Below are 23,592 nucleotides of genomic sequence, written 5' to 3'. Positions count from 1 at the left end.
TACGGTCAAACACAACACACAAGGATTTGATCTCAATCCTAAACAACAGCAACAGATCAGCTCCTTTAAGTGCTCAGCCTATAATTTCAGATGCTTTTTCTCTGGCTTCCCATTTTGAAAATTGCATTTTTTGTTTTGTTCCTAGATTGGCCAATGTTTTGGCCGATAAACTAGCAAAGGTGGCATTGTCGATTCCGAGCTCGACATCATGGCCTATTACCACTCTATGGCTGGATGACTCTTTTGCTGTCCCCACGAGCTTGTCTTGGTCTTTTCATCTTTGAATGAAAAGTCTTTATACCAAAAAAAAAAAACACTGGTATCTCGAATTTCAACCACTAAATCAATTCGGAGCAACACAACCCGTTTCCACCTACCATCTATCCGATTCGAGCTCGAAATTGTCCTAGAAGCTTCTCTTGTCCCAGCTCGGATTAGGTTAGCTTTGAACCTGGACATAGCAATGAACGTCTGATATCACAACCGAATTGGTTCGAGTCCTTTCGTCCAGAAACTTCTAGATGTCTTTGTGGAGCCCACAATTCCTCCAACAGTTGTCCACACTCACGATGAATCTAGGAAGGACATTTACGTAAATTCACCACCCACAAGCTATGCCGTTACGGCTATGCTCGGCTCGTTATAAGTATGTTGGCAGAGCAAGGAATTCCAAATCACCACTGCAATCTCCGACCGTTCTTGTTTGTGTTTGCTTGTTATCACAATTCAGAAATGGCCGGAACCAGCAAGATATTGATCATTGGAGGAACTGGTTACATCGGAAAGTTCATCGTTGAAGCGAGCGCCAAGTCCGGTCATCCAACATTTGCTTTGATCAGAGAAAGCACCGTTTCTAATCCAGCCAAAGCCAAAATCGTCGAGAGTTTCAAGGAATCTGGCGTAACCTTTCTCTACGTGAGTACATTTTCGAACAGGAAATCTAAGCATGAATAAATTATTCAGAAAGGGTTTTTATTTTTTTTATTCTTTGCTAGTCAGGTTAAGATAATGTTTTTTTTCCTTCCTAATCTAGGGTGACTTGTACGATCACGAGAGTTTGGTGAAGGCGATCAAGCAGGTCGATGTGGTGATCTCTACTGTTGGTCACGGGCAGTTGGCAGATCAAACAAAGATCATTGCTGCCATCAAAGAAGCCGGAACCGTTAAGGTAAAAAAAGAATTGGATGTTGATGAATCTGGTTTTTCTCTTCGTTGTCCTAAATATAAAATGTTTGGACTCCCGTAGAAGCGCGAGAACCCCTAAAACCTCCTTAAAAAAAAGGCAAACTAATTCCCTGCAACCCCTGTAGTGGAGAAATTAGTCTACTAACAAAAAATTATTATTATTATTTTTTGGTAAAAGGATGAATATCAGACATTTTTCTTCTAGGGTTCTATGAATTGAAACTCTCTAGTGTCTCACTTTTGCGAGTTGTCACTGTTCACTTCAGGCATTTTTCTTTGCTAGGTTTTATGGAGATTAATATTAGTGGAGATCTTTAGAGTCTCGCATTCACATTTTCCGCGGTACGGATAACACTTTTAATCAAATGCTGCAGAATTAATGTACAACACCGAGCTCGATAAAGCTTGGATCTTATGCGCACAACCATCAAGCTGAAATTTCGGTCGAGATTTCGATTTCGATCGTTGAATTTTGATGGTCGAGATTTTGATCTCGACCGAAATTCTGATCCCACCACCCAAAATGAAATGAATGACTTGATGTAAATGCGCAGGACCCAAGCAAGGTCCCACAGAACTGTGACTGGCAAAGACCAAAAGTAGTAGTCAAGATTGGATCTCAAATCACCAACCTAAAAATGTTCTAAAACTGTTTCTGGATCTTTCATTATTTGAGAGCAAACGTACCAGGACCTCATACCCTCGATCTCCTTAATTCTAATGAATGTGTGGTTAATTATTGTGTGACGTCTCTGTCAAATTTCTCCACTCATCCAAATACTTTGTCGTGATAAGAGTGGTCTCCACTCTCCACCACCTTCCCCCTGTTTGGTAGCTTGAGTTGGGTTGGTGGGTGCGGCATCGGGTGTCTTGTTCTTCATGGGAATGATGGTTAGGTCCACAGCTCCATGATTCCATCCTTGCTTCGTCCCAAAGCTATAAAACAATAATTGATTCTTACACTACTTGTACTTTTTTGGGGTAAATTCTGGTATTACCCAAATCTAGCTCAGTGGCACCTTGACTTCTTGTGATCGAACCAGATCGGGTTTTGATAATTAGAATGATTATGAGAAGTATTTAAAGAATGACTCACTGGATCGAATGCTTAATTGAGAGTGATTCTTTGTTTAATGATTCTATTGCAACTCTTGAATTGTTTTCCAGAGGTTCTTCCCTTCGGAATTTGGAAATGATGTGGATCGTGTTCATGCTGTTGAGCCTGCAAAGACTGCATTTGGAATCAAGGCTCAAATCCGTCGAACTATTGAAGCTGAAGGGATTCCCTACACCTATGTTTCTTCCAACTTCTTCGCTGGCTATTTTCTTCCCAACTTGTCACAACCTGGTGCCACTGCACCTCCTAGAGACAAAGTCGTCATCTTGGGGGATGGAAACCCTAAAGGTTAACTACTCTGTTTACTTTGAACTTCTGCATTGCGTTTGAGCAAAAGCTATGGTTTTATTCCTGAGCTTCATAGCATTTTCTCTTCTTAGTTCTCTTCATTCTGAATTAAAATTCATGCTGATAAGTGATAACTTTTTTCTCCCATTGGTCTTGCATAAGTTTTGATTAATATTATTTTAGTTAATAACTAATATATTGGGTTTTCTTCTCTGCAGCAATTTTCAACCATGAGAAAGACATTGGCACCTACACAATCAGAGCTGTGGATGACCCAAGGACCTTGAACAAGATCCTCTACATCAGACCACCAGGCAACATTTATTCATTCAATGATCTGGTGTCTCTCTGGGAGAAGAAGATCGGCAAAACTGTTGAAAGGGTGTATGTTCCAGAGGATCAAGTACTCAAGAACATCGAAGGTCAGTGAACAGAAGAAGATTAAAAACTCTTATCAGATAATAGGAGAGGGTAAAGATTAATTTCTATTCTGCTTTTTCATTTGTGTCATTGCAGAGGCACCTGTTCCAGTGAATGTGATATTGTCAATTGGGCACTCAGTTTTTGTGAAGGGAGATCATACAAACTTTGAGATAGAACCTTCATTTGGGGTGGAAGCATCCGAACTTTATCCTGATGTGAAATACACCACTGTGGATGAATTCCTCAACCAATTCGTCTGAGAATCATAACTCTTCTCCGGAGATGGTGTTTGGCGTTCACTTGTTTAGTACCTACGCTTTTCCAGAGATGGTGTTTGGTGTTCACTTGGTTAGTAATTATGAGTAAATAAGTGTGATACGTGTTTGGTCTTTGTTTGATTTCACAAGATTGAGTACTCATATGGATATGAATATGGCAGTAACAGTTTGGTGCTCGACTTCCTTTTTTCGCTAAAAGGATCATTATATTAAGCGAAGAAGAAATATTAAAAGTACATCAATTAATACCGTATAAAGAACCATCCTCCTTTACCCGCAACAACTGTTGCCCCCAATATACCCTTCTTCACTGATTCCTGTTCAGATTAGAAACCACTAACTTATAAACGAAATCTAGGACGTCTAGAGGCATCCACATCAAGTTCATTAAGGATTGAAGCTGATCAAGGAATGTTAATATCATAAGTTTCTGTTCTAGCTGTCGAATTTGTCAAAAAATCTGTCATTGTATGCAATGTGAAATATTCCAATCTATATTCAACAAATATTATTGTAACTCTCTCCACATATAAAAGATATACTAAGGTATTTTCTTCTGAGGTATTAAAGTCACCACAGCTTTTGAATCACTTTCTACCCAAAGCTTTTTAATTTGTAAATGCCTTGCCCAACGTAATCCGTGAATGAAAGTTTCCAATTCAGCCTCAAAGTTGGTTTTAACATTTAAAAAAATACTGAGATTGAAAACCACCGCAGCAACTTCATTTCGAAGTATTCCTCCACGCCAGACCTTCCTGTATTGCCTAAAGAAGACCCACCAATATTTAGTTTAACTCAACCTACAGCAAGAGGACACCAAAAAATTTCTTGTGGAGGAGCAGCACTAAATACAGAGAAGTGAAGGCCCAGTGTTTTTGCATCCGAAAAAATTGTAGGAATTACTTTTCCTTCCATCCATTTTAAAGCCAAACTGTACTAAGTGAATTGCATTAGACATTTCTTAATTAAACATTATCCATCATTTTTTTTGGTACAAAGGCGCTTTTTATATTTGGGGATAGGGATATTACATATGCCGCCGGTAGGAGTTGAACCCATGACCTCTCCACTGAGAAGCGGATTCCTAACCATCCTACTACTCCTCCATTGGCATTATCCATCATTTTTGTTTGTCGTTTATCCCTACATTATCCCAATATAATTCAATATATGGACAATAAAGATTAGGTGTAACTATGTAACAACACGTGGCAATTTTAGATTACCTTGGTAAGGATATTTAGATTGGTCCACAATCCTAATGTTGGTCGGACCGTTTTCTAACAACACATCCTGTTTTCACTAGTCCAATTGATCTTGAAATTCATTATCCACCTCTCTTGGTTGGTCCAACCTGACAAAGTAACCATCTACCATAGGGATTTTTATTTGCAGCAGTGGTTGCTGCTAGCCATTAAGATTTTGTCACGTATACAAAATTGAATCTGACTTATGAGAGAACTTGCCGGAATATTTATTTATTTAATTTTACATTTAAAGATTTAAAATTTTCAAGATCTACAAAGGGAAGTCCCAAGCTCTACCCAATTCAATACCCCAATTTTCCAAACCCTAGGTGCTCCACCTCCCCCTCCGGCCATCATCGTGGTTCCATTACCATCACTTGCAGCCATTTGTGGGTTTTAAATTTTTTTAAGATAAAGAAATGACACGTGGCATGTTCAAGATGACTTGCTAAAAAACAAAGTCGAAAAGAATACATGGAAATATGAAAGGATTTGTCCAACCATAAAGTGGATTCTACTCAATTTATTACACATAATGACAAGGCCTCTTTTGCTAAATGATCGGTCACTAAAGATTACACCTGTAAGAGAGTACCTCTCTCCTCATCGGTTAGGTTGACAGTCCTGCAAAGTAAATAGAACCGTTGAATCAAAATCTCGACCAAAATTTTGGATTCAACCGTTTAACAGTCATGCATATGATCATGACTGAAGCAATTTCATATATATAGATTCATCGGGTCAAACCCAACAAACTGGTAGCTCTAATTTCAACCGCTAAATCAATTCGGAGCAACACGACCCGTTTCCACCTACTATATATCCGATTCGAGCTCCAAATTGTCCTAGAAGCTTCTCTTCTCCCAGCTTGGGATTAGGTTAGCTTTGAACCTCGACATAGCAATGAACGTCTGATATATCAAAGCCACACATTCACAACCGAATTGGTTGGAGTCCTTAAACCGTATTGGTACAGAACTTCTAGATGTATTTGTGGAGCCCACAATTCCTCCAACCGTTGTCGACACTCACGATGAATCTAGGAAAGACATTTACGTAAATTCACCACCCACAAGGCTATGGCCTATGGCGTTATAAGCAAGGTTTAAAGTATTGGTATTGCGTAGCGTATCGGTAAGGTGATTTTAAGAGACGTATCGTCTTATATCGAGTATTGTATCGCTCTGACTAATGTATTTTAGTGTAATTTCATGGAGAGACGTATCGATAAGTATCGTATCGGTTGGGTCAATATTGATACGTATCGACTAGTATCGTATGATATCGAGGGATACTTTAAACCTTGGTTATAAGCATGTTAGCAGAGCAAGGAATTCATAATCACCAGTGCAATCTCCGACCGTTCTTGTTTCTGTTTCTGTTTGGTCGTTAATTATCAGAATTCAGAAATGGCTGGAACCAGCAAGGTATTGATCATTGGAGGAACTGGTTACATCGGAAAGTTCATCGTTGAAGCGAGCGCCAAGTCTGGTCACCCAACATTTGCTTTGATCAGAGAAAGCACCGTTTCTAATCCAGCCAAAGCCAAAATCGTCGAGAGTTTCAAGGAATCTGGCGTAACCTTTCTCTACGTGAGTACACTTTCGAACAGGAAATCTAAGCATGAATAAATTATTCAGAAATGGTTTTTATTATTCTTTTTTTTTTGCAAGGCAGGTTAAGATAATGTTTTCTTTTTTCTTCCTTTCTAATCTAATCTAGGGTGACTTGTATGATCACGAGAGTTTGGTGAAGGCGATTAAGCAGGTCGATGTGGTGATCTCTACTGTTGGTCACGGGCAGTTGGCAGATCAAACAAAGATCATTGCTGCGATCAAAGAAGCCGGAACCGTTAAGGTAAATTGGAAGTTGATGAATCTGATTTTTCTCCTCGTTGTCCTAAATATTTTAAAATGTTTGGACTCCTGTCCTGTAGAACGGCGAAAACCCCTGAAATCTCCTCTAAAAAAATGTTTGGGCCAGCTTGTGCGTACCACGATTTACATCCCCAAGGGAGCTTTTTTATGTTAATGTCGCCGAGTGGGTGCGAACCCAAGACCTCCCATAGAGAAATTGGATCGTTAACCGCTTTAACATACCACCTTTGGCTGTCTCTATCAAATTTTGACACTCATCCAATACTTTGTCGTGATAAGAGTGGTCTCCACTGTTTGGTAGCTTGAAGTGGGTTGGTGGTAGACCTGTAAACGGACCGGATTTGGCTCGGATACACCAGTATCCGAATCCGCTATCCGAATCCGAATCCAGCAAAAATTTAGAGAAGGCATCCGAATTCAAATCCGAAACTTTATCGGATATTTGATAAAATATCCGATTATTGATTGATAATTGTCACTTTTTTACATTTTTTATTATAAATTTCTAATTTCCAATTACCGAATACTGCTATCCGAATCCGATTACCTGTATCCGAATTCGATTTTCATCTATTTTTAAAGAAAAATGTTAAATACTTTACTCTATCCAGATAAAAATTTATCTGAATATTATCCGATCCGATAAACAATTATCTGAATCTGAATCCGGTTGCTTAGCTTATGGATACAGATATTTTTCAGTAAGAAATTTTTGAAAACGAATACGAATGTGAATTCGGAGGCGGATTTCGGCTATCCATTTACAGGTCTAGTTGGTGGGTACGGCATTGGGTGTCTTGTTCTTGATGGGAATGATGGGTAGGTCCACAGCTCCATGATTCCATCCTTGCTTCGCCCTAAAGCTATAAAACAATAATTGATTCTTACACAGTTACACTAATCATATTTTTTGAGGGTAAATTCTGCTACTACACAAATCTAGCTCAGCGGCACCTTGACTTCATGTAATCGAACCAGATCGGTTCCTTCATAAAAGTAAAACAAGATATATGATCTGGGTTTTTGTAATTAGAATGATTATGAGAAATTTTCAAAGAATGACTCACTGGGTCGAATGCTTAATTGTGAGTGACTCTTTGTTAAATGATTCTATTGCAACTTTTGAATTGTTTTCCAGAGGTTCTTCCCTTCGGAATTTGGGAATGATGTGGATCGTGTCCATGCTGTTGAGCCTGCAAAGACTGCATTTGGAATCAAGGCTCAAATCCGTCGAACTATTGAAGCTGAAGGGATTCCCTACACCTATGTTTCTTCCAACTTCTTCGCTGGCTATTTTCTTCCCAACTTGTCACAGCCTGGTGCCACTGCACCTCCTAGAGACAAAGTCGTCATCATGGGGGATGGAAACCCTAAAGGTTAACTACTCTGTTAACTTTGAACTTCTGCATTGCGTTTGAGCAAAAGCCATGGTTTTATTCCTGAGCTTCATAGCATTTTCTCTTCTTAGTTCTCTTCATTCCAAATTAAAATTCATGCTGATAACTTTTTTCTCCCATTGGTTTTGCATTAAGTTTAGATTAATATAACTTTATTTGATAACTAATATATTGGGTTTTCTTCTCTGCAGCAATTTTCAACCATGAGAAAGACATTGGCACCTACACAATCAGAGCTGTGGATGACCCAAGGACCTTGAACAAGATCCTCTACATCAGACCACCAGGCAACATTTATTCATTCAATGATCTGGTGTCCCTCTGGGAGAAGAAGATCAGCAAAACTGTTGAAAGGGTGTATGTTCCAGAGGATCAAGTACTCAAGAACATCGAAGGTCAGTGAACAGAAGAAGATTAAAAACTCTTATCAGATAATAGGCCGGAGAGGGACAAAGATTAATTTCTACTCTGCTTTTTCATTTGTGTCATTGCAGAGGCACCTGTTCCAGTGAATGTGTTATTATCAATTGAGTACCCAGTTTTTGTGAAGGGAGATCATACAAACTTTGAGATAGAACCTTCATTTGGGGTGGAAGCATCCGAGCTTTATCCTGATGTGAAATACACTACTGTGGATGAATTCCTCAACCAATTCGTCTGAGAATCATAACTCTTCTCCGGAGATGGTGTTTGGCGTTCACTTGCTTAGTAGTTATGAGTAAATAAGTGTGCTGGGTGTTTGTTCTTTGTTTGATTTCACCAAGATTGAGTACTCATATGGATATATATATATATATATATATATATATATATATATATATATATATATATATATAGGCATGGCAGTAACAGTTTGGTGCTCGACTTCCTAGTGAGCATTAGACATTTCTGAATTAATCTCTTTTGATTTTATAGTAGTACCTCTATATACCCTTTTAATCTTCTTTCTTCCTCATGAGTTCTTTCTTCTTCTTTTTTCCTTCGTCACTTCATATTATTAGATATAAAAAATACAACTAAGGGATTATTTGTTATCTTATCTAACTAATCATTCTACCAAAAAAGAGATGATTGTCAATTTGACGTAGTTTTGAGGAGTGTATGTTTTTTGTCAATTATCTTGGATGTGGAGGGAGGAGGGGGAGGGGTGAGGTCGTATTTACAATAATTGTTATTCACTTCACGAAAACTTTCACTGAGAACATTATTAGTTTGTGCCATTGATTGAAGAATTTGAAGTGAGGTAGAAAAAAATGGTGGATAAAAGTAAATTTTTCCTATAAAATTTTAAATCTAGATTATTTAGTTCTATGGAGTGGGAAAATGAGTATAGACATTTTTTTAAATTAAAAAAATTTGTTTTGCTAAATGGCTGTCTCATTTTTTTATTTTTTTTTCCGCTCCATTTCTTTTAGAGGTCTTTTGTTTTTTGTGAATTTTTATGGAAAATGGAAGAGCATGATAAAAGTGGGATTTACATTTTTATATTTTTCAATACAACTCCTTTTTCTGTCTCTCCACCTTAGTAGCAGATTTTACTTGTTTATTTTTCTCACTTTTTTTTTTATCTTGTAAACAAGCGAAAGGACAGGTCAATCAATCTTATTAGTTTTACGGTAAATTTAGAACATCTAAAAGAAAAGTACTCTCGTAGTTGACTGTGCAAAAGATCTATCATGATGATTTAGATTATGATTTGCGAGAGGGGAAAAAAAAGATTCTTACTATTTCTTGAGAAGTTCTTTATATACTTTACTTTTCACAAGGTGTTTGTCTATGGTTGTTAATCTGGAAACCATGTTCTTTTTATATAATGACAACATACCAAAAAACTTGATATTTTTGTTCCCACCTAATTAGGACTCAACATATTGCGCGCATAAAAGTCTACTCTTGGTTGAAAGTACAAACAATTATAGTTATGCAGACCTACTGACTACAAGATATAGCTAAACTCGAAAGATTATAGATTAGTTAGTAGCAAAGTTCGGCATGTCGGCCCGTGTCGTCGTGTCGGACCCTGGCGACATGGCGACTCGGGCGACATGTCCCCAAAAGTCGAGCGATTAATGGAGATGGAGAGATTTGGAGAAATCACTGTGGAGCGATTAATGCTAAGCGTTCAAGTACTCGGGCGACTCTCTGTTTCTGAGTTTCTCAGTTCTTACTTCTCACTTTCTCGTTTTCTCCTTCTCTCTTCCCTTCTCTGCAATGAAAGAGGCAAAGAGGATGAAGTGGTTAGAGGAGAGGCCGGAGCGCCGGAGTCGGAGGCTGGGTTTTCTGTGGAGAAGACGCTGATGCTGGTGATGAAGCTGTTGGAGGAGGAAATTAACCCTAGATCTCATGCTATGCTATTCATATCCAGCGATTCCAGCCTCCACCTGAAGATCAACTCGCATTAGGGAACAACCAAGGAGTCGCCCTTGACGGAACAACCGAACAACCAAGGAGTCGCCGGAAAAAAGAAATGTCACCGTCGTTAGAATCACTACTTCTCTAATTTTTTTTACTATTTTTTAAATTGATGGATTCCTCCAAACGGAGTGTTTTTTCTCCGCTGGGTCAGGCGTGTTCTTCTTCTTCCCTTCCTCTTCCTCTGTCTAGCCGCTTGAGATTCATCGCCGCCCTAAAAGTCTCACCGTCCTGACCTCCTCCTCCTAGAGATGTTGCTGCTGCTCCTGCTTCTAAGTTCTGTGGATGCTGTAAAACCGACGGTGACGAAATTTGCCCTCAAAGGCCTCCTTCTACCTTTCTTCCTCTGTTATCCATGGATGCGCCTGCAAGAATCGGAAAACCAGTCATGGTGGATGTCGCGACTTTTCGACCGTCGGCGATATATCGCTGACTTTATGTAAATTCGATGTCGCTGAGGGGTTTCGTGTGGCCCTCCAGCGACACAGCGAAAAGTCGCCTTGTGTCGGCGATAAATCGCCGACACAAGGTACCTTGGTTAGTAGTGTGTTTTTTATTTCTTTTCTATTTTAAAATTCAAAACATGCCTTGAGGGGAAATGTTAGAACTAGAATACCAGAGGCACATAAAGACAGACCCAATTATAGAATCAAAGAGAAATAAATATATATAACGTATTCTTTATGTCAGAATCACTTACCCGAATATAGTAGAATGAGCGAAAGGAAAACAGGAACTTTCACAGGGTGAGTTGAGGTGTACAAACCGTACTTTTCCTTAAGGTATTTGAACACCCCCTTTATGCTGTTGGGTTTGACCTTGACGTTCTTACCTCCAAGATACAACAACTCCTAGATCCGAGGGCAGCACTCCAACAGAGTCTACACAGCACCGAATGAAGAAAACAAAAAATGGAATTTTCTAACACTAGATTTTCGAATTTCTGTTTTTCACCAAAAAACGGAATGAAATCTTGTTTAGAGCTTAACCTCTATTTACTGACTCGTATGGACACCTTCAAAGGGCTGCACATGTACGTAAGGTCACCTGCAGAGGGTTGTGACCTTATATTATTTATATAATATTACAGTGCCACATGGCTTGGTTAGACTAGGGTCTACAGACCACTATCGCAATCACGCCCAACTTGGTCCAGCTTGTTGCATGCGTGTGATCCACACATAGCTCTTTACCACCATACACCCCACTTAGGAGCTATATATGATTATATAATCATATAATCATTAGCTCCATCCGATGTTGGACTAAACATATAGGGTAAATTAAATTACCTAATATACATCCAGAAGAGTCCTATAGAAACAAGAGTCCTAAAACAAAACTAGGGAGATAGAGTTTTAATGATTTTTTAAACTTATCTAAATAGTATATTATATTATATTATATATTTTTTAAAACAAAATCCAACAGGAAATTCCACTTTAAAAAGATTTCTTACCGTCATAAATGGTTTTTTTTTTCTTTGGTAAAACAGAAGAGAGTATAATATATTGATAAGAAATATAGAGTATAAAAACCTAACCTAATGCACAAAGTCACAATGCGACAACTTGTTCGAAGTCACCCAAATATCTTCTAAAAGGGGTAGCACATACCAAGGCTTGTTTGAGAAGCCCTTCACCACCTCAAAAGCCCTCCACCCGCACTTTCAAGCCACAAATACGACAGTCTAGCATGTGAAACTCCACCTTACTCCACTTTTTTAACTCACATTTTAGAATTTTCAACTGAGTAAGAAGGATATGCATTGGTGAGCAAGATAAGCATTCCAATCACCCATTAACACCCACAGCTTTGCCATTGAAGAAGCCAAATACCAGATATCATAGAAGAGGTGGATGTGTTCATCCTCTTCATTCAAACCATTCACAAAAAAAAACCTCAAAAGAAATTGAGCTCCCAACCACCAAAACATCAAGATGAATAAGTTGAGATGACTCCCACACACAACGAGCCATAATCTTCAATGGGTCCCAAAAACCCAAACTCTACTAGCTTCTGACAAACGATAATTCTCAACACAGTTCCAAAGAGGCAAGAAGCTACATCAAACAAGGAAAAGTTAACCAAACGTATTATAGTCTCCATGAAACCACACATTACAATGGAATTCTGTTTAACCCACTCAACCAATGCAGATTGCTTTCCCAAATTACATAGGCCTCTAGGATTCCAAGGTCCAATTTTAATCTTGAGGAAACAATATGAGAAGGATTCGACCTCAGGACGCCTCAGGAAGGAATTCGATCCCTTTCACGCAACAAAGCCACGAGCTCGCAGCACATCCTGAGGGGATTCGAACTCTAATCTCCTGTGTGGAAGCATTGGTCTTTTACCAACTGAGCCACCCCTTGGAATTAACATGCGTAATTCTGGATCACTTTTACTTGCAAATTTGAACAAGAGAGGGGCGTTCGTGATGACTTGCTACAAAAAAACAAAATGCAAGTCGTAGGTTTTGCTATCAGCAAATAAAAATTCCCAAATAGTCAAACCTAAGACTTGCACTTCTTCTTTTTCTTCTATAGAAATTCCTTCATTCAATAGGCCGATAAGAACACACGGACACAAGAAACGATTTGTCCAACCATAGAGTAGATACTAGTCAATGATTGGCCACCACATTGGCTAACTTAGAAACATAAACAAACCTAAAATTTAGTTGATCCAAAAACGAAGAAGAAAAAAAACCTAAAACTTGCACCAGTAAGACAGTACCTCTCTCCAGAAGCAGAGCTATGCTCGGCTCTTTATAAGCATGTTGGTAGAGCATGGAATTCCTAATCACCGCTGCAATCTCTGACCGTTGTTGTTTCTGTTTGCTTGTTATCACAATTCAGAAATGGCTGGAACCAGCAAGATATTGATCATTGGAGGAACTGGTAAAATCGGAAAGTTCATCGTTGAAGAGAGCGCTAAGAACGGTCACCCAACATTTGCTTTGATCAGAGAAAGCACCGTTTCTAATCCAGCCAAAGCCAAAATCGTCGAGAGTTTCAAGGAATCTGGCGTAACCTTTCTCTACGTGAGTACACTTTCGAACAGGAAATCTAAGCATGAATAAATTATTCAGAAAGGGTTTTTATTTTGTTATTCTTTGCAAGTCAGGTTAAGATAATCTTTTTTCTTCCTTTATAATCTAGGGTGACTTGTATAATCACGAGAGTTTGGTGAAGGCGATCAAGCAGGTCGATGTGGTGATCTCTGCTGTTGGTCACGGGCAGTTGGCAGATCAAACAAAGATCATTGCTGCTATCAAAGAAGCTGGAACCGTTAAGGTAAAAAAAGAATTGGATGTTGATAAATCTGGTTTTTCTCTTCGTTGTCCTTAATATAAAATGTTTGGACTCCCGTAGAAGCGCGAGAACCCCTAAAACCTCCTCTAGAAGAAAGAAAAAAAAGGCAAATTAACTCCCTGCAACCCTTGTTGTGGAGAAATTATTCTACAACAAATTATTATTATTACTATTATTGGTAGAAGGACGAATATCAGACATTTTTCTTCTAGGGTTCTATGAATTGAAACTCTCTAGAGTGTCACTTTTGCGAGTTGTCACTGTTTCACTTCGGACATTTTTCTTTGTAAGGTTTTATGAATTATTGGAGATCTGAATTCAGGAATTTCAAATCCCTGGAGTCATGAATCTGAGATTTATGCCTCTTTGGTTGTAAAACATCCGTAGATTTATGAAATCCTGGAATTTCACCTTTTTACTTAAAAATGTGAACGAAGCCATTTTTGAGTATAAAGTGGATGTAATTTACGGATTCATACAGAGTTATCTAGGGGTGTCAATTTGTAGCTCGATTAAAACCGAATAGAAGCTTAATGGACTATCTTTGGGTTGAGGGTGGCAGAGCCCACACCCACCCGAACCCAAACCGCAACCTGTTATAACCCGTTTTACAACCTAATTTATAATTTTAAATTAAATATTATTTGACTCATCATATTACCACTAGGTAGATGGTATAGACTATCAGAACAATTTAACATAAATTCAAAGATCAAATAGTCATTCCACTACTTGTAAAGGACAATTAGAAGGATTAAGTATGAATATTCAATTGAATGTACAAAGTTTGTTTAAATTAAGTAAATATTTATCAAGTATAAGAATGTTGATTAAGTATAATTATATTTATCTAGAGGTATTTCTTTTGCATATCAACTAAATACCAACCCAAAAATGAGAAGAAATTCATAGAAGGGGGGGAAAATGAATGTTCTCACAAAACAAAAATCCAATTTCAAGACAATCAATCATAGCACAAATTAAAATTTAAAAGGGTTTTTGGTTTGAAGATTTGTTTCAAGACTATCTGGTGAAGCTTAAGGAATGAGCTTGCAGTTTCTATGTTACTACTTACTATTTGAGTTCTTGATTTGTATAAGGTGGGTGGGATTTCTACAATGGAATGACTTTTCATTTTTTAATAAAAATTGATCAATAGCAATTTTGTTTTCCATAAAATTTTGGTTATCGTTGTAGGATGCTCGATTATTTTTTTTTTATTCTTTTTCTTGCATACCATAAATTATTAGCCCAAACCGTTAGTCAATCCTAGTCTAGACCGTTAACCGAAACTGTTAGTTAGCCCGAACCCAAGTAGCACCAAACCAAAACCGTTATTTTGCTAACAGATCATGTTTGGGCTGAGTGTTTTTTAACTCGAAACCACCCCAAACCACACTGTTGACATTCCTAAAGTTATCTGACGGAACTCTGCGAACTAGATTTGAGGTTAACCAATCAGTTAATTTTTTGAACCATGAATATAAGTATTTAATCTCATTTCAAATCCTTAGATTCATGTAACCAAACAAGCCCTTACAGTCTCATGTTTTCCACTGTACCATACCAGATATTTATGGAATATGAGCTTTTTTCAAACGTTAATGATCTATACTCAAAAGTCAAATCAGTGGGTTCAACTTCAGTGCTGCCAACGGACTGAGATTTCGATCTCGAGCGTTTGCAGCAGGTGTTGCGCATTAATGCGCAGCATTCAAGTCTGCCCCCAAATCAGTAACCAAACAATGGTTCCTAAAACTACTTCTAGATCTTTCATTATTTGAGGACAAACGTACCAAGATCTCATACGGGGGAAAACATACTAGAACTGTGCACAATAGAGGATGTTTTCCCCCACATACCCTTGATCTCCTTAATTCTATTGAATACGTGGTTGGTAAATGTGTAATGTCTCTGTCAAATTTAGCCACTCATCCAATACTTTGTTGTGATAAGAGTGATCTCCACCACCTTCCCCTGTTCAGTAGCTTGAAGTGGGTTGGTGGGTACGGCGTCGGGTATCTTGTTCTTCATGGGAATGATGGTTAGGTCCACAACTCCATGATTCATGTTAGGATTAGAGCGATCAATCACACACAATCTAATAGAAAACAAGGAAGAGAGAGACACGGATTTTACCCTGGTTCACCTCAATGTGAGGCTACATCTAGCATTAGGTTTTTCACTATATTCAATGTTCGGTTACAAGAGCATGTATATAAGCGTTTATAAACCCTAAGCCATAGCTATTTATAGGCCCAAGCCTAAACTATGAAAAAAACTCTGAATCCCACAGAAACATGGACTGTCTATAGACAATGGGGGCGCTGCCCCAGCATGAGCCATACTCAACAATTTCATCCTTGCTTCACCCCAAAGCTATAAAACCACAATTGATTCTTACACTAAATGTAATTTTTTAGGTAAATTCTTGTACTACACAAATCTAGCGCAGTACCTTGAGTTCATGTAATCGAACCAGATCGGTTCCTTCACAAAAGTAAAACAAGATATATGATCTAGGTTTTGATAATTAGAATGATTATGAGAAGTATTTAAAGAATGACTCACTGGATCGAATGCTTAATTGTGAGTGACTCTTTGTTTAATGATTCTATTGCAACTCTTGACTTGTTTCCCAGAGGTTCTTCCCTTCAGAATTTGGGAATGATGTGGATCGTGCCCATGCTGTTGAGCCTGCAAAGACTACATTTGGAGTTAAGGCTCAAATCCGCCGAACTGTTGAGGCTGAAGGGATTCCCTACACCTATGTTTCTTCCAACTTCTTCGCTGAATCTTTTCTTCCCAACTTCTCACAGCCTGGTGCCACTGCACCTCCTAGAGACAAAGTCATCATCTTGGGGGATGGAAACCCTAAAGGTTAACTATTCTTTTAACTTTGAACTTCTGCATTGCGTTTGAGCAAAAGCTATGGTTTTATTCCTGAGCTTCATAGCATTTTCTCTTCTTAGTTCTCTTCATTCCAAATTAAAATTCATGCTGATAATCTTTTTCTCCCATTGGTCTCGCATTAAGTTAATTTAGATGTAATATTATTTTATTTAATAACTATATTGTGTTTTCTTCTCTGCAGCAATTTTTAACAGTAAGAAAGACATTGGCACCTACACAATCAGAGCTGTGGATGACCCAAGGACCTTGAACAAGATCCTCTACATCAAACCACCAGGCAACATTTATTCATTCAATGATCTGGTGTCCCTCTGGGAGAAGAAGATCGGCAAAACTGTTGAAAGGGTGTATATTCCAGAGGATCAAGTACTCAAGATCATCGAAGGTCAGTGAACAGAAGAAGATCGATTAAAAACTCTTTCAGATAATAGAAGAGGGACAAAGATTAATTTCTGTTCTTTTTATTTGTGTCATTGCAGCGGCACCTGTTCCAATGAATGTGTCATTGTCAATTGGGCACTCGGTTTTTGTGAAGGGAGATCATACAAACTTTGAGATAGAACCTTCATTCGGGGTGGAAGCATCCGAGCTATATCCTGATGTGAAATACACCACTGTGGATGAATTCCTCAACCAATTCGTCTGAGAATCATAACCCTTCTCTGGAGATGGTGTTTGGCGTTCACTTGCTTAGTAACTACGCTTTTCTTAGATATAGTGTTTGGTGTTCACTTGCTTGGTAATTAAGAGTAAATGAGTGTGTTATGTGTGTTTGGTCTTTGTTTGATTCCACTAGATTGAGTACTCATATGGATATGAATAAGACAGTAACAGTTTGGTACTCGCCTTCCTAGTGAATTGCATTAGACATTTCTGCATTATTCTCTTTTGATTTTATAGTGCTACCCTCCATATACCCTTAATCTTCTTTCTTTGCCCATGAGGTATTTTCTCTTTTGTTCTTCTATCATTTCATATTATAAGAGATAGAAAAATACAACTAAGGGAGTATTCGTGATCTTATCTAACTAATCATTCTACGGAAAAGGAGATGATTGTCAATTATATAGTTTTGAGAAATGTATGTTTTTTGTCAATTATCTTGGATGTCCTTAAAATTTTTCTGAAAAATAAAAAACAAATAAATAAAACTAAAAACATTTTATTTTTGTTAGGAATCTTTAAGGTTAATGAGAATATCCAAGCGATTTAGAGGAAACTTTCAGTTTTTTTGGTGAGCAAAACCAGGCTAGCAAGACTTACGGGCTATGGATAATGTTAAGCACAGAGCTCCCAGAAGCCTACTTGAAGCATAAAAATTTAAAATTTTTATGGGTTTTTTCAGTTTTTTTTTTTTTTTTCAACCATGTTGAGAGTGTTCATGCTGTTTTCATTCTCTGAAAACACATAAAAATTCAATGTTTCTATCCTTTTTCTTTTGATGTTATTCTCTTAACCCCTTTAGAAATGCATTTGAAACCGTTTCTTTATCTTCCCTTAAACTCTTACCCTTTTGTCTCTTTCTGATTTTACAACTTATCTCTTCCCTTGATGTAGTTATGTTTGGAGACTTAATGTAACTTCCTATTATCTTCACCACAGAAGAGATTAGTCAATTTTCTTCACTCTACTTCTGCAGTGATTTTTTCTTTTGCCAAATGATAATGTTTTAAAAGGTTTTGGGTTATTAAATTGATGATATATATATAATGTAACTATCGACATAATATCTCCTAAATTTCTCAGTAAGGTTTTGTCCTACTCTTGTCACAAAATAGCATAATAATTCACAATTCAATATTGTTGTGTTACATTTATTAAAAAATATTTTAAAGTGTAATAGGATCGGGTCAATCAAACTAAGTCAAATACTCAACCCTTAAGTCACCCTCAAGAATGGAATTTTAAGCTTTAGACTATGTTCGGGCTCAAGCTGGTTGAGCCTATATTCCTATATATATACCACTGTGTTGAAGATTAAATTCATGATGAAATATTTGTGTTTAGTTCCTAAAGAGTCTCTAGCATTTTTATACAAAAGTGAATTTGAATCACCTCCTCTCAAGCTTAGTGTATAATAATATAACACTTACTCCGTTCATCATACAATCAGATGGAGGTTCTAGCTATGAAACCTGACAAGGTGGGACCTCCTATAATTTCAAGATGTGAACTACATTTGGTGAACTAATTCAATCTACTTTGTCTTTTATTTATTTATTTAGGTTTGTGTACTCTATTTTATAGTTGTCTTTTCTTGTTGTATGAGAAAATATACTTGAGGGAGTTCTGGCATAGATCACGTACCTAACTAAAATCTTCCATGCATAATATAATATAATAAAAATGAAAGAAAAATAAGATGACAAAAATACCATATTCATGAGTAATGGGTTTCTATGATCTGATTTCTACCGAAGATCATGCTGCTTTGGTTATAAAATTGAAAACACACACAAATTGAGCATAAATGCTCAATTTTTTTCGTCCATATTATCACTTCACCCCTTTGTAAATCTGCTCTTCATCTTCCCAGAACTCTAATTTTTTATTCTCCAACCATTCTATCAGTTTTCTTTCTGATCTTTTCATCCATCTATATTCTGTTCATGTAAATGTGTTTATGGGTTTGTAGATTGTTGACTGGTGGATCTTATCTTCACCACAGAAGGAAAGTCTCTCCCACTCCACTTCTACAGGTTTGTTATTAATGAGATTTTAGCTTAACCAGATAAATTTTAAGGTTCCTATTGAATGATTTTTTTTTTTTTTTTTTCAATTCCAGAATGTGTTGATCCAGATTTTAAAGCTGCAACCAAGAAAATGACATTTTTGTTGGCAATGGAGCTTGAAATGTTGCGTTTGTTTGGAATCATTATGAGAGGGGGCTTGGGTGGATTCGGAAATAATGAAATGGTCCACAACAAAAAATTTCATTGTTGGTGACAGTTTTAGATTTTTATTAGCGAGAGATTACAAGAACTAACATTCAATTAGCACTAATGAGCAGCGCCTTATATATGAGAGTTTTCAATGGCAAGTTTTGGTAAACCATCTCTATATAGTAGTGTTTAGAGGTATTTTTTTAGTAATTCGCCTCTAAATATAAATGTTTAGTGGTGGTTTTGGGGAACTGTCTCTATATAGGAGTCTTTAGTAGGTTTGTTACTCAATATACACGATCTGGATCTGATGGTGATTCAATTATTATTAGTTTATATTAAAATTTCTTAATAAATGAAAATAAGAGGTATTTATTGTCATCGATCGGATTCCTTAGTTTGCAATGACCTACATCTTTTAGCAAAGAGGTCATAGGTTTAAACTTTCCCAATTCCCATACAAAAACTATTAATAGCTAGTCTTGGTTTCATTTCAAGTTTAAATCTTCTATCAGAAGATTTTGAATGTGAACCACCAACCGCACTAAAAGTTTAACTGAACCTAAAACTCAATTTTTAAACAAAAGCAAGAATTGATAAGGTCAGTTTTCCCTGAAATCGAATATTTCTATGGATTTAAAAAGAAAATTTGATTGGCATTTAGGTGAATGTCCAAAAATCCAAGTGTATTTTACAACTCACTATACTTGTGATTTTAATCATTTTTGCCTTAAAAATAGATAAAGAACAAAAATATTTAAAATAGACTTATATAGAAGTAATTGCATAGGGTACACACCAGGAAAAAGATAACAGCAAAGTTATGCTTGTGAATTAAAGGATTTTCAATGTTCTAAGTTTCTATTAAATGATTTAATCAAACAGTCTCAAAAGAGATGTGTATTTCCAACGTACCCAACCTTGTTAGGGTTTAATCTAGTCCAGCCTTGCCTTGATTGGTCTTGTATGACCTTGAATAATAGATGGGCACTCAGGCTTGTTAGAGCTCATCTCTATCGTCGACAATATTAGATCATTGATTATGTCTAAGGGACAAATGAAAATAAGTCACGTCTTCAAAGACAAATGCTACGGCGATTGGAAGTCAAATGTGTCGCTGGTAATCCGAAACACTTTGACATTTTTTTCAGATCTCCTCCACTGTTTGAGGGGATCCTCATACCGTGGCTTTGCCATTGCTTTAGTTGTTTCTCTTCTTTGGTTAAAAAAATTATCATGAAAATTAAGGTCTCAACAAAATTTTATTTTATTCATTTATGATGACAACAGAAGTCTTCACACTGTTTGGATTGTGTGAAACCACATACAAATTCAATGTTTCTGAGAAACGCAATTATACTCCCCCTTTACCTTTCAAAATTATCCCCTTAAGCCCTAAACTCTAATCTTCCTATAAATTCTATCAAAAAAGAAAATATCTTTTTCTAATCCTTTTGTCTCTCTTCCTTTTGATCTTTTGATCCATCTATCTTATATTCATGTAGTTATGTTTATAAACTTGTAGTTTGTTGTCTAGTGGATCTTATCTTCACCACAGAAGAGATGAGTTAGTCACTTTCATTCCACTTCTGCATGCAATTGTTGTTCTTTTAATGTTAAAGAGATTTCTAGGTATCTGGTTAGAATGTTGATCATATATATGTTAGTATCTCGAAATAATCTATTTGTTTTTTGGACCTTTATTCTAGGTTTTGAGATTGCAATCAAGAGAAAAGAGAGTTTTGTTGTGGATGGAGATGGAAAGATTGGTTTGTTTGTTAGTAATCAATAATCAAATGGTGGCTTGGGTGGTGTCGGAATAACTGGTGGGACTTCGATAGTTTGCCTGACTCGTTATAACATGTACACTTCGGACAAATATACATTGAATTCCATGAACAAATCAATGATCCATCGACATTTACAAAATCAAATATTATCGAAAGCGAAAATTTCTTGTTGGTTCTAGTTGCAATGGACTATTACAATTAATGACAGAAATTTAAAGTGGAATTATATTATTTCATAGTTTATTATCATAGTGGTATATTACCTAGATGTCACTACATTGAAATGATAGACATGCATGTTCATTCTAAATTTTTTATTTTCATGGCAAATAGTGTTTATGGACTATTTTCCATTAATTATCATTAAAATGTTTAGTTAAATAAAATCATATTCGATGTCAATTGACCATGTTGGGTTGGCTTATCCTATACCTGGGGCTCTTACGGTCAATCCAACTCAACCCTACCATGCTAGGTCTCCTGTCTCTTTACGCTTTTTTATCATATATATTATGTGGAACCTATGTGAGATCCAATGGAGATTTTATCTATGAATTATTTTAAAAATATTTACTAGTCCTTTTATACTATCGCTTAATTACTAAAATGACCATGCTCTTTATGAAATTATTGTTACCCCTCAGTTTTAATAGTGTTAAGAGACCATTACAGTCGAATGTTTAATGTCTATTTTGTTCTTATAAATTAAGAAGTCAAAACACAATATTATCTTTATTTAGAAAAACCATAACAAGTACTTTTTTTTTTGTAGAACAAGTATTAATTTTAGAGTTGTATTCTTATTATTTAATTTCAAAAAAATTATCCAAATTATTTTTTTCCTGCTAAGAAAATGAACTTTCTAAAATTGATAATGTCAAATTAGATAGTAAATAAAGAAAACCTAATGGAATAGGAACTTTCTAAATTTGATAATTCAAATTATTAAGAAGTTAAAAAATAATAATAATAACACCAAATTTAAAATATATATATATATATATATATATATATATATTAAAAAATGAGGAGCAACCAAATTTAGAAAAAAAGTAATAATATAATTAAGAAAAAAAAGGAGTAATAAAGTAATTTAATATAAAATATAAATAAGTTGAATAAAACCTTAAGACTGTTTTGAGATTTTTAAATTAATAAAAATTGTCACGTCATCATTTAACTAACAGAGTTTAACAGTAGGGACCAACAATAATTATAGGTAAAATCTAAGGTTAGATTAGTAAATTTAAAAAATATAGAGGATAAATTAGTACTTAAGCTACAATACAAGTAAACAAAAATAATTATTTTGTTATTTTATAGGCAGCGATACAATGCACAAAGTTATACATTAAGTAACGGATATCTTGGATCAAGGGCTCTACTATCATCGGGGGCTGAATCTCGCTATTAAGACTCAATTAACAATAATAACTTGTTCAATTATCAATTATGATATGCTTGCAATTTGATTGCATTAGGACTCACTTGTCCTTCTAAGACTACTTTCCTCAAAACACACTTGAACTTTTTGTGTTTTAAGAGCCACCAGCTTTGGCATTGAGGGTTTTTTAGCTCATGTCGTTTTGGTTAATAAAATTTTAATTTACAACACCCCCAAAAAGGAAAAGAAATAAAAAACTTTATTAACAATAATATCTTTTTTCCCCCAGTCATTCATTATATATGCATTTCTCATTCTCCCATTAACCATGTTAAGAGTGTTCACATTATTTTGATTGTGTTGAAAACACATAATTTGGATGTTTATTGCAAACACAATTGATCCTTTTTATTTGGATATTACCCAAACCCTTTTGTAAGTCTCAAATCTCTTCATTTTTTTCAGAACTCATATTTTTCTTCCCTCTACGTTTCTCTCCCATATTCAATCTATATTATGTTGATCATATAATATTATCTAGAAAAATATTAATTATATTATGTTGATGAAATGGTGCAAAATCGATGGTTAATCCCTTTAAAATTTACTACTGGCAAGGTTTTTTTTTCTTTAAAACTGAATTTATTATTAAAAGAACTTTTTTTTAATAGTTAGGAAAAAAAAAGGACTATATTATCAATGGAGACTGAAAAATTACATTACATTTGTTTACCATTATAGCAAAATGTGGGCTTGGGTGGCATTGGAAGATACTCTGCTTCAGCTGGATTAGTTGGGTGAGTTTTTCTTATCCACCTATAAAAAAAATGTTTGAATCTAATATAAACTAATTATAATTTAAATAAATAAATAAAAATTAGAGTTCAATATATTAAAAGACTATGATTGTAGTTTTGATTTGATTATTATCAGCTTAATTTTAACTTAAATTCTTCATCCAAACAAAAGTCTCTCATATAACTTGAATTAGATTACTAAATTTCTTTCTTAACAATTCCTGCTCATCCAGTTTACGATTACTTCTTTTCTAATTCTCCTTAGATCCATCATAATCATTCTTT

At 36.0% G+C, this 23,592-nt stretch overlaps 3 protein-coding genes across 3 annotated transcripts; all 3 read left to right on the top strand.

The window, feature by feature from the left end:
* The first annotated feature begins 661 nt into the window (after positions 1 to 661).
* LOC149015204 (phenylcoumaran benzylic ether reductase Pyrc5-like) lies at positions 662 to 3,470 on the top strand. Its single transcript, XM_089155354.1, has 5 exons — positions 662 to 915; positions 1,034 to 1,168; positions 2,353 to 2,590; positions 2,809 to 3,012; positions 3,107 to 3,470. Exons 1-5 carry the CDS (start codon positions 733 to 735, stop codon positions 3,271 to 3,273), a joined length of 927 nt encoding a protein of 308 aa, XP_089011480.1. The 5' UTR covers positions 662 to 732; the 3' UTR covers positions 3,274 to 3,470.
* A 2,467-nt stretch (positions 3,471 to 5,937) lies between these two features.
* On the top strand, positions 5,938 to 8,619 carry LOC149015203 (phenylcoumaran benzylic ether reductase Pyrc5-like). The gene is made up of 5 exons (XM_089155355.1): positions 5,938 to 6,130; positions 6,261 to 6,395; positions 7,554 to 7,791; positions 8,004 to 8,207; positions 8,307 to 8,619. The coding sequence occupies exons 1-5, from the start codon at positions 5,948 to 5,950 to the stop codon at positions 8,471 to 8,473; spliced, it is 927 nt and encodes a 308-aa protein (XP_089011481.1). The 5' UTR covers positions 5,938 to 5,947; the 3' UTR covers positions 8,474 to 8,619.
* A 4,354-nt stretch (positions 8,620 to 12,973) lies between these two features.
* LOC149015202 (phenylcoumaran benzylic ether reductase POP1-like) lies at positions 12,974 to 17,387 on the top strand. The gene is made up of 5 exons (XM_089155538.1): positions 12,974 to 13,270; positions 13,389 to 13,523; positions 16,184 to 16,421; positions 16,636 to 16,839; positions 16,934 to 17,387. The coding sequence occupies exons 1-5, from the start codon at positions 13,088 to 13,090 to the stop codon at positions 17,098 to 17,100; spliced, it is 927 nt and encodes a 308-aa protein (XP_089011664.1). The 5' UTR covers positions 12,974 to 13,087; the 3' UTR covers positions 17,101 to 17,387.
* Positions 17,388 to 23,592: the final 6,205 nt, after the last annotated feature.

Source organism: Hakea prostrata, chromosome 5 (assembly GCF_041222555.1).
Source record: "Hakea prostrata isolate BN-2017 chromosome 5, UWA_Hpros_2, whole genome shotgun sequence".
NCBI lineage: Eukaryota > Viridiplantae > Streptophyta > Magnoliopsida > Proteales > Proteaceae > Hakea > Hakea prostrata.
Note: the sequence above shows the minus strand (reverse complement) of the source record. Positions and strands in the feature narration are given on the sequence as shown.

Bases quoted from the DNA above. Each gene is read 5' to 3' on its own strand.
- LOC149015204 (XM_089155354.1), top strand. From the start codon at position 733: ATGGCCGGAACCAGCAAGATATTGATCATTGGAGGAACTGGTTACATC. The intron at 916-1,033 runs GTGAGTACATTT...TTCCTAATCTAG, and splicing joins CTGGCGTAACCTTTCTCTAC to GGTGACTTGTACGATCACGA. The intron at 2,591-2,808 runs GTTAACTACTCT...TCTTCTCTGCAG, and splicing joins GGGGGATGGAAACCCTAAAG to CAATTTTCAACCATGAGAAA.
- LOC149015203 (XM_089155355.1), top strand. From the start codon at position 5,948: ATGGCTGGAACCAGCAAGGTATTGATCATTGGAGGAACTGGTTACATC. The intron at 6,131-6,260 runs GTGAGTACACTT...AATCTAATCTAG, and splicing joins CTGGCGTAACCTTTCTCTAC to GGTGACTTGTATGATCACGA. The intron at 8,208-8,306 runs GTCAGTGAACAG...GTGTCATTGCAG, and splicing joins AGTACTCAAGAACATCGAAG to AGGCACCTGTTCCAGTGAAT.
- LOC149015202 (XM_089155538.1), top strand. From the start codon at position 13,088: ATGGCTGGAACCAGCAAGATATTGATCATTGGAGGAACTGGTAAAATC. The intron at 13,271-13,388 runs GTGAGTACACTT...TTTATAATCTAG, and splicing joins CTGGCGTAACCTTTCTCTAC to GGTGACTTGTATAATCACGA. The intron at 16,422-16,635 runs GTTAACTATTCT...TCTTCTCTGCAG, and splicing joins GGGGGATGGAAACCCTAAAG to CAATTTTTAACAGTAAGAAA.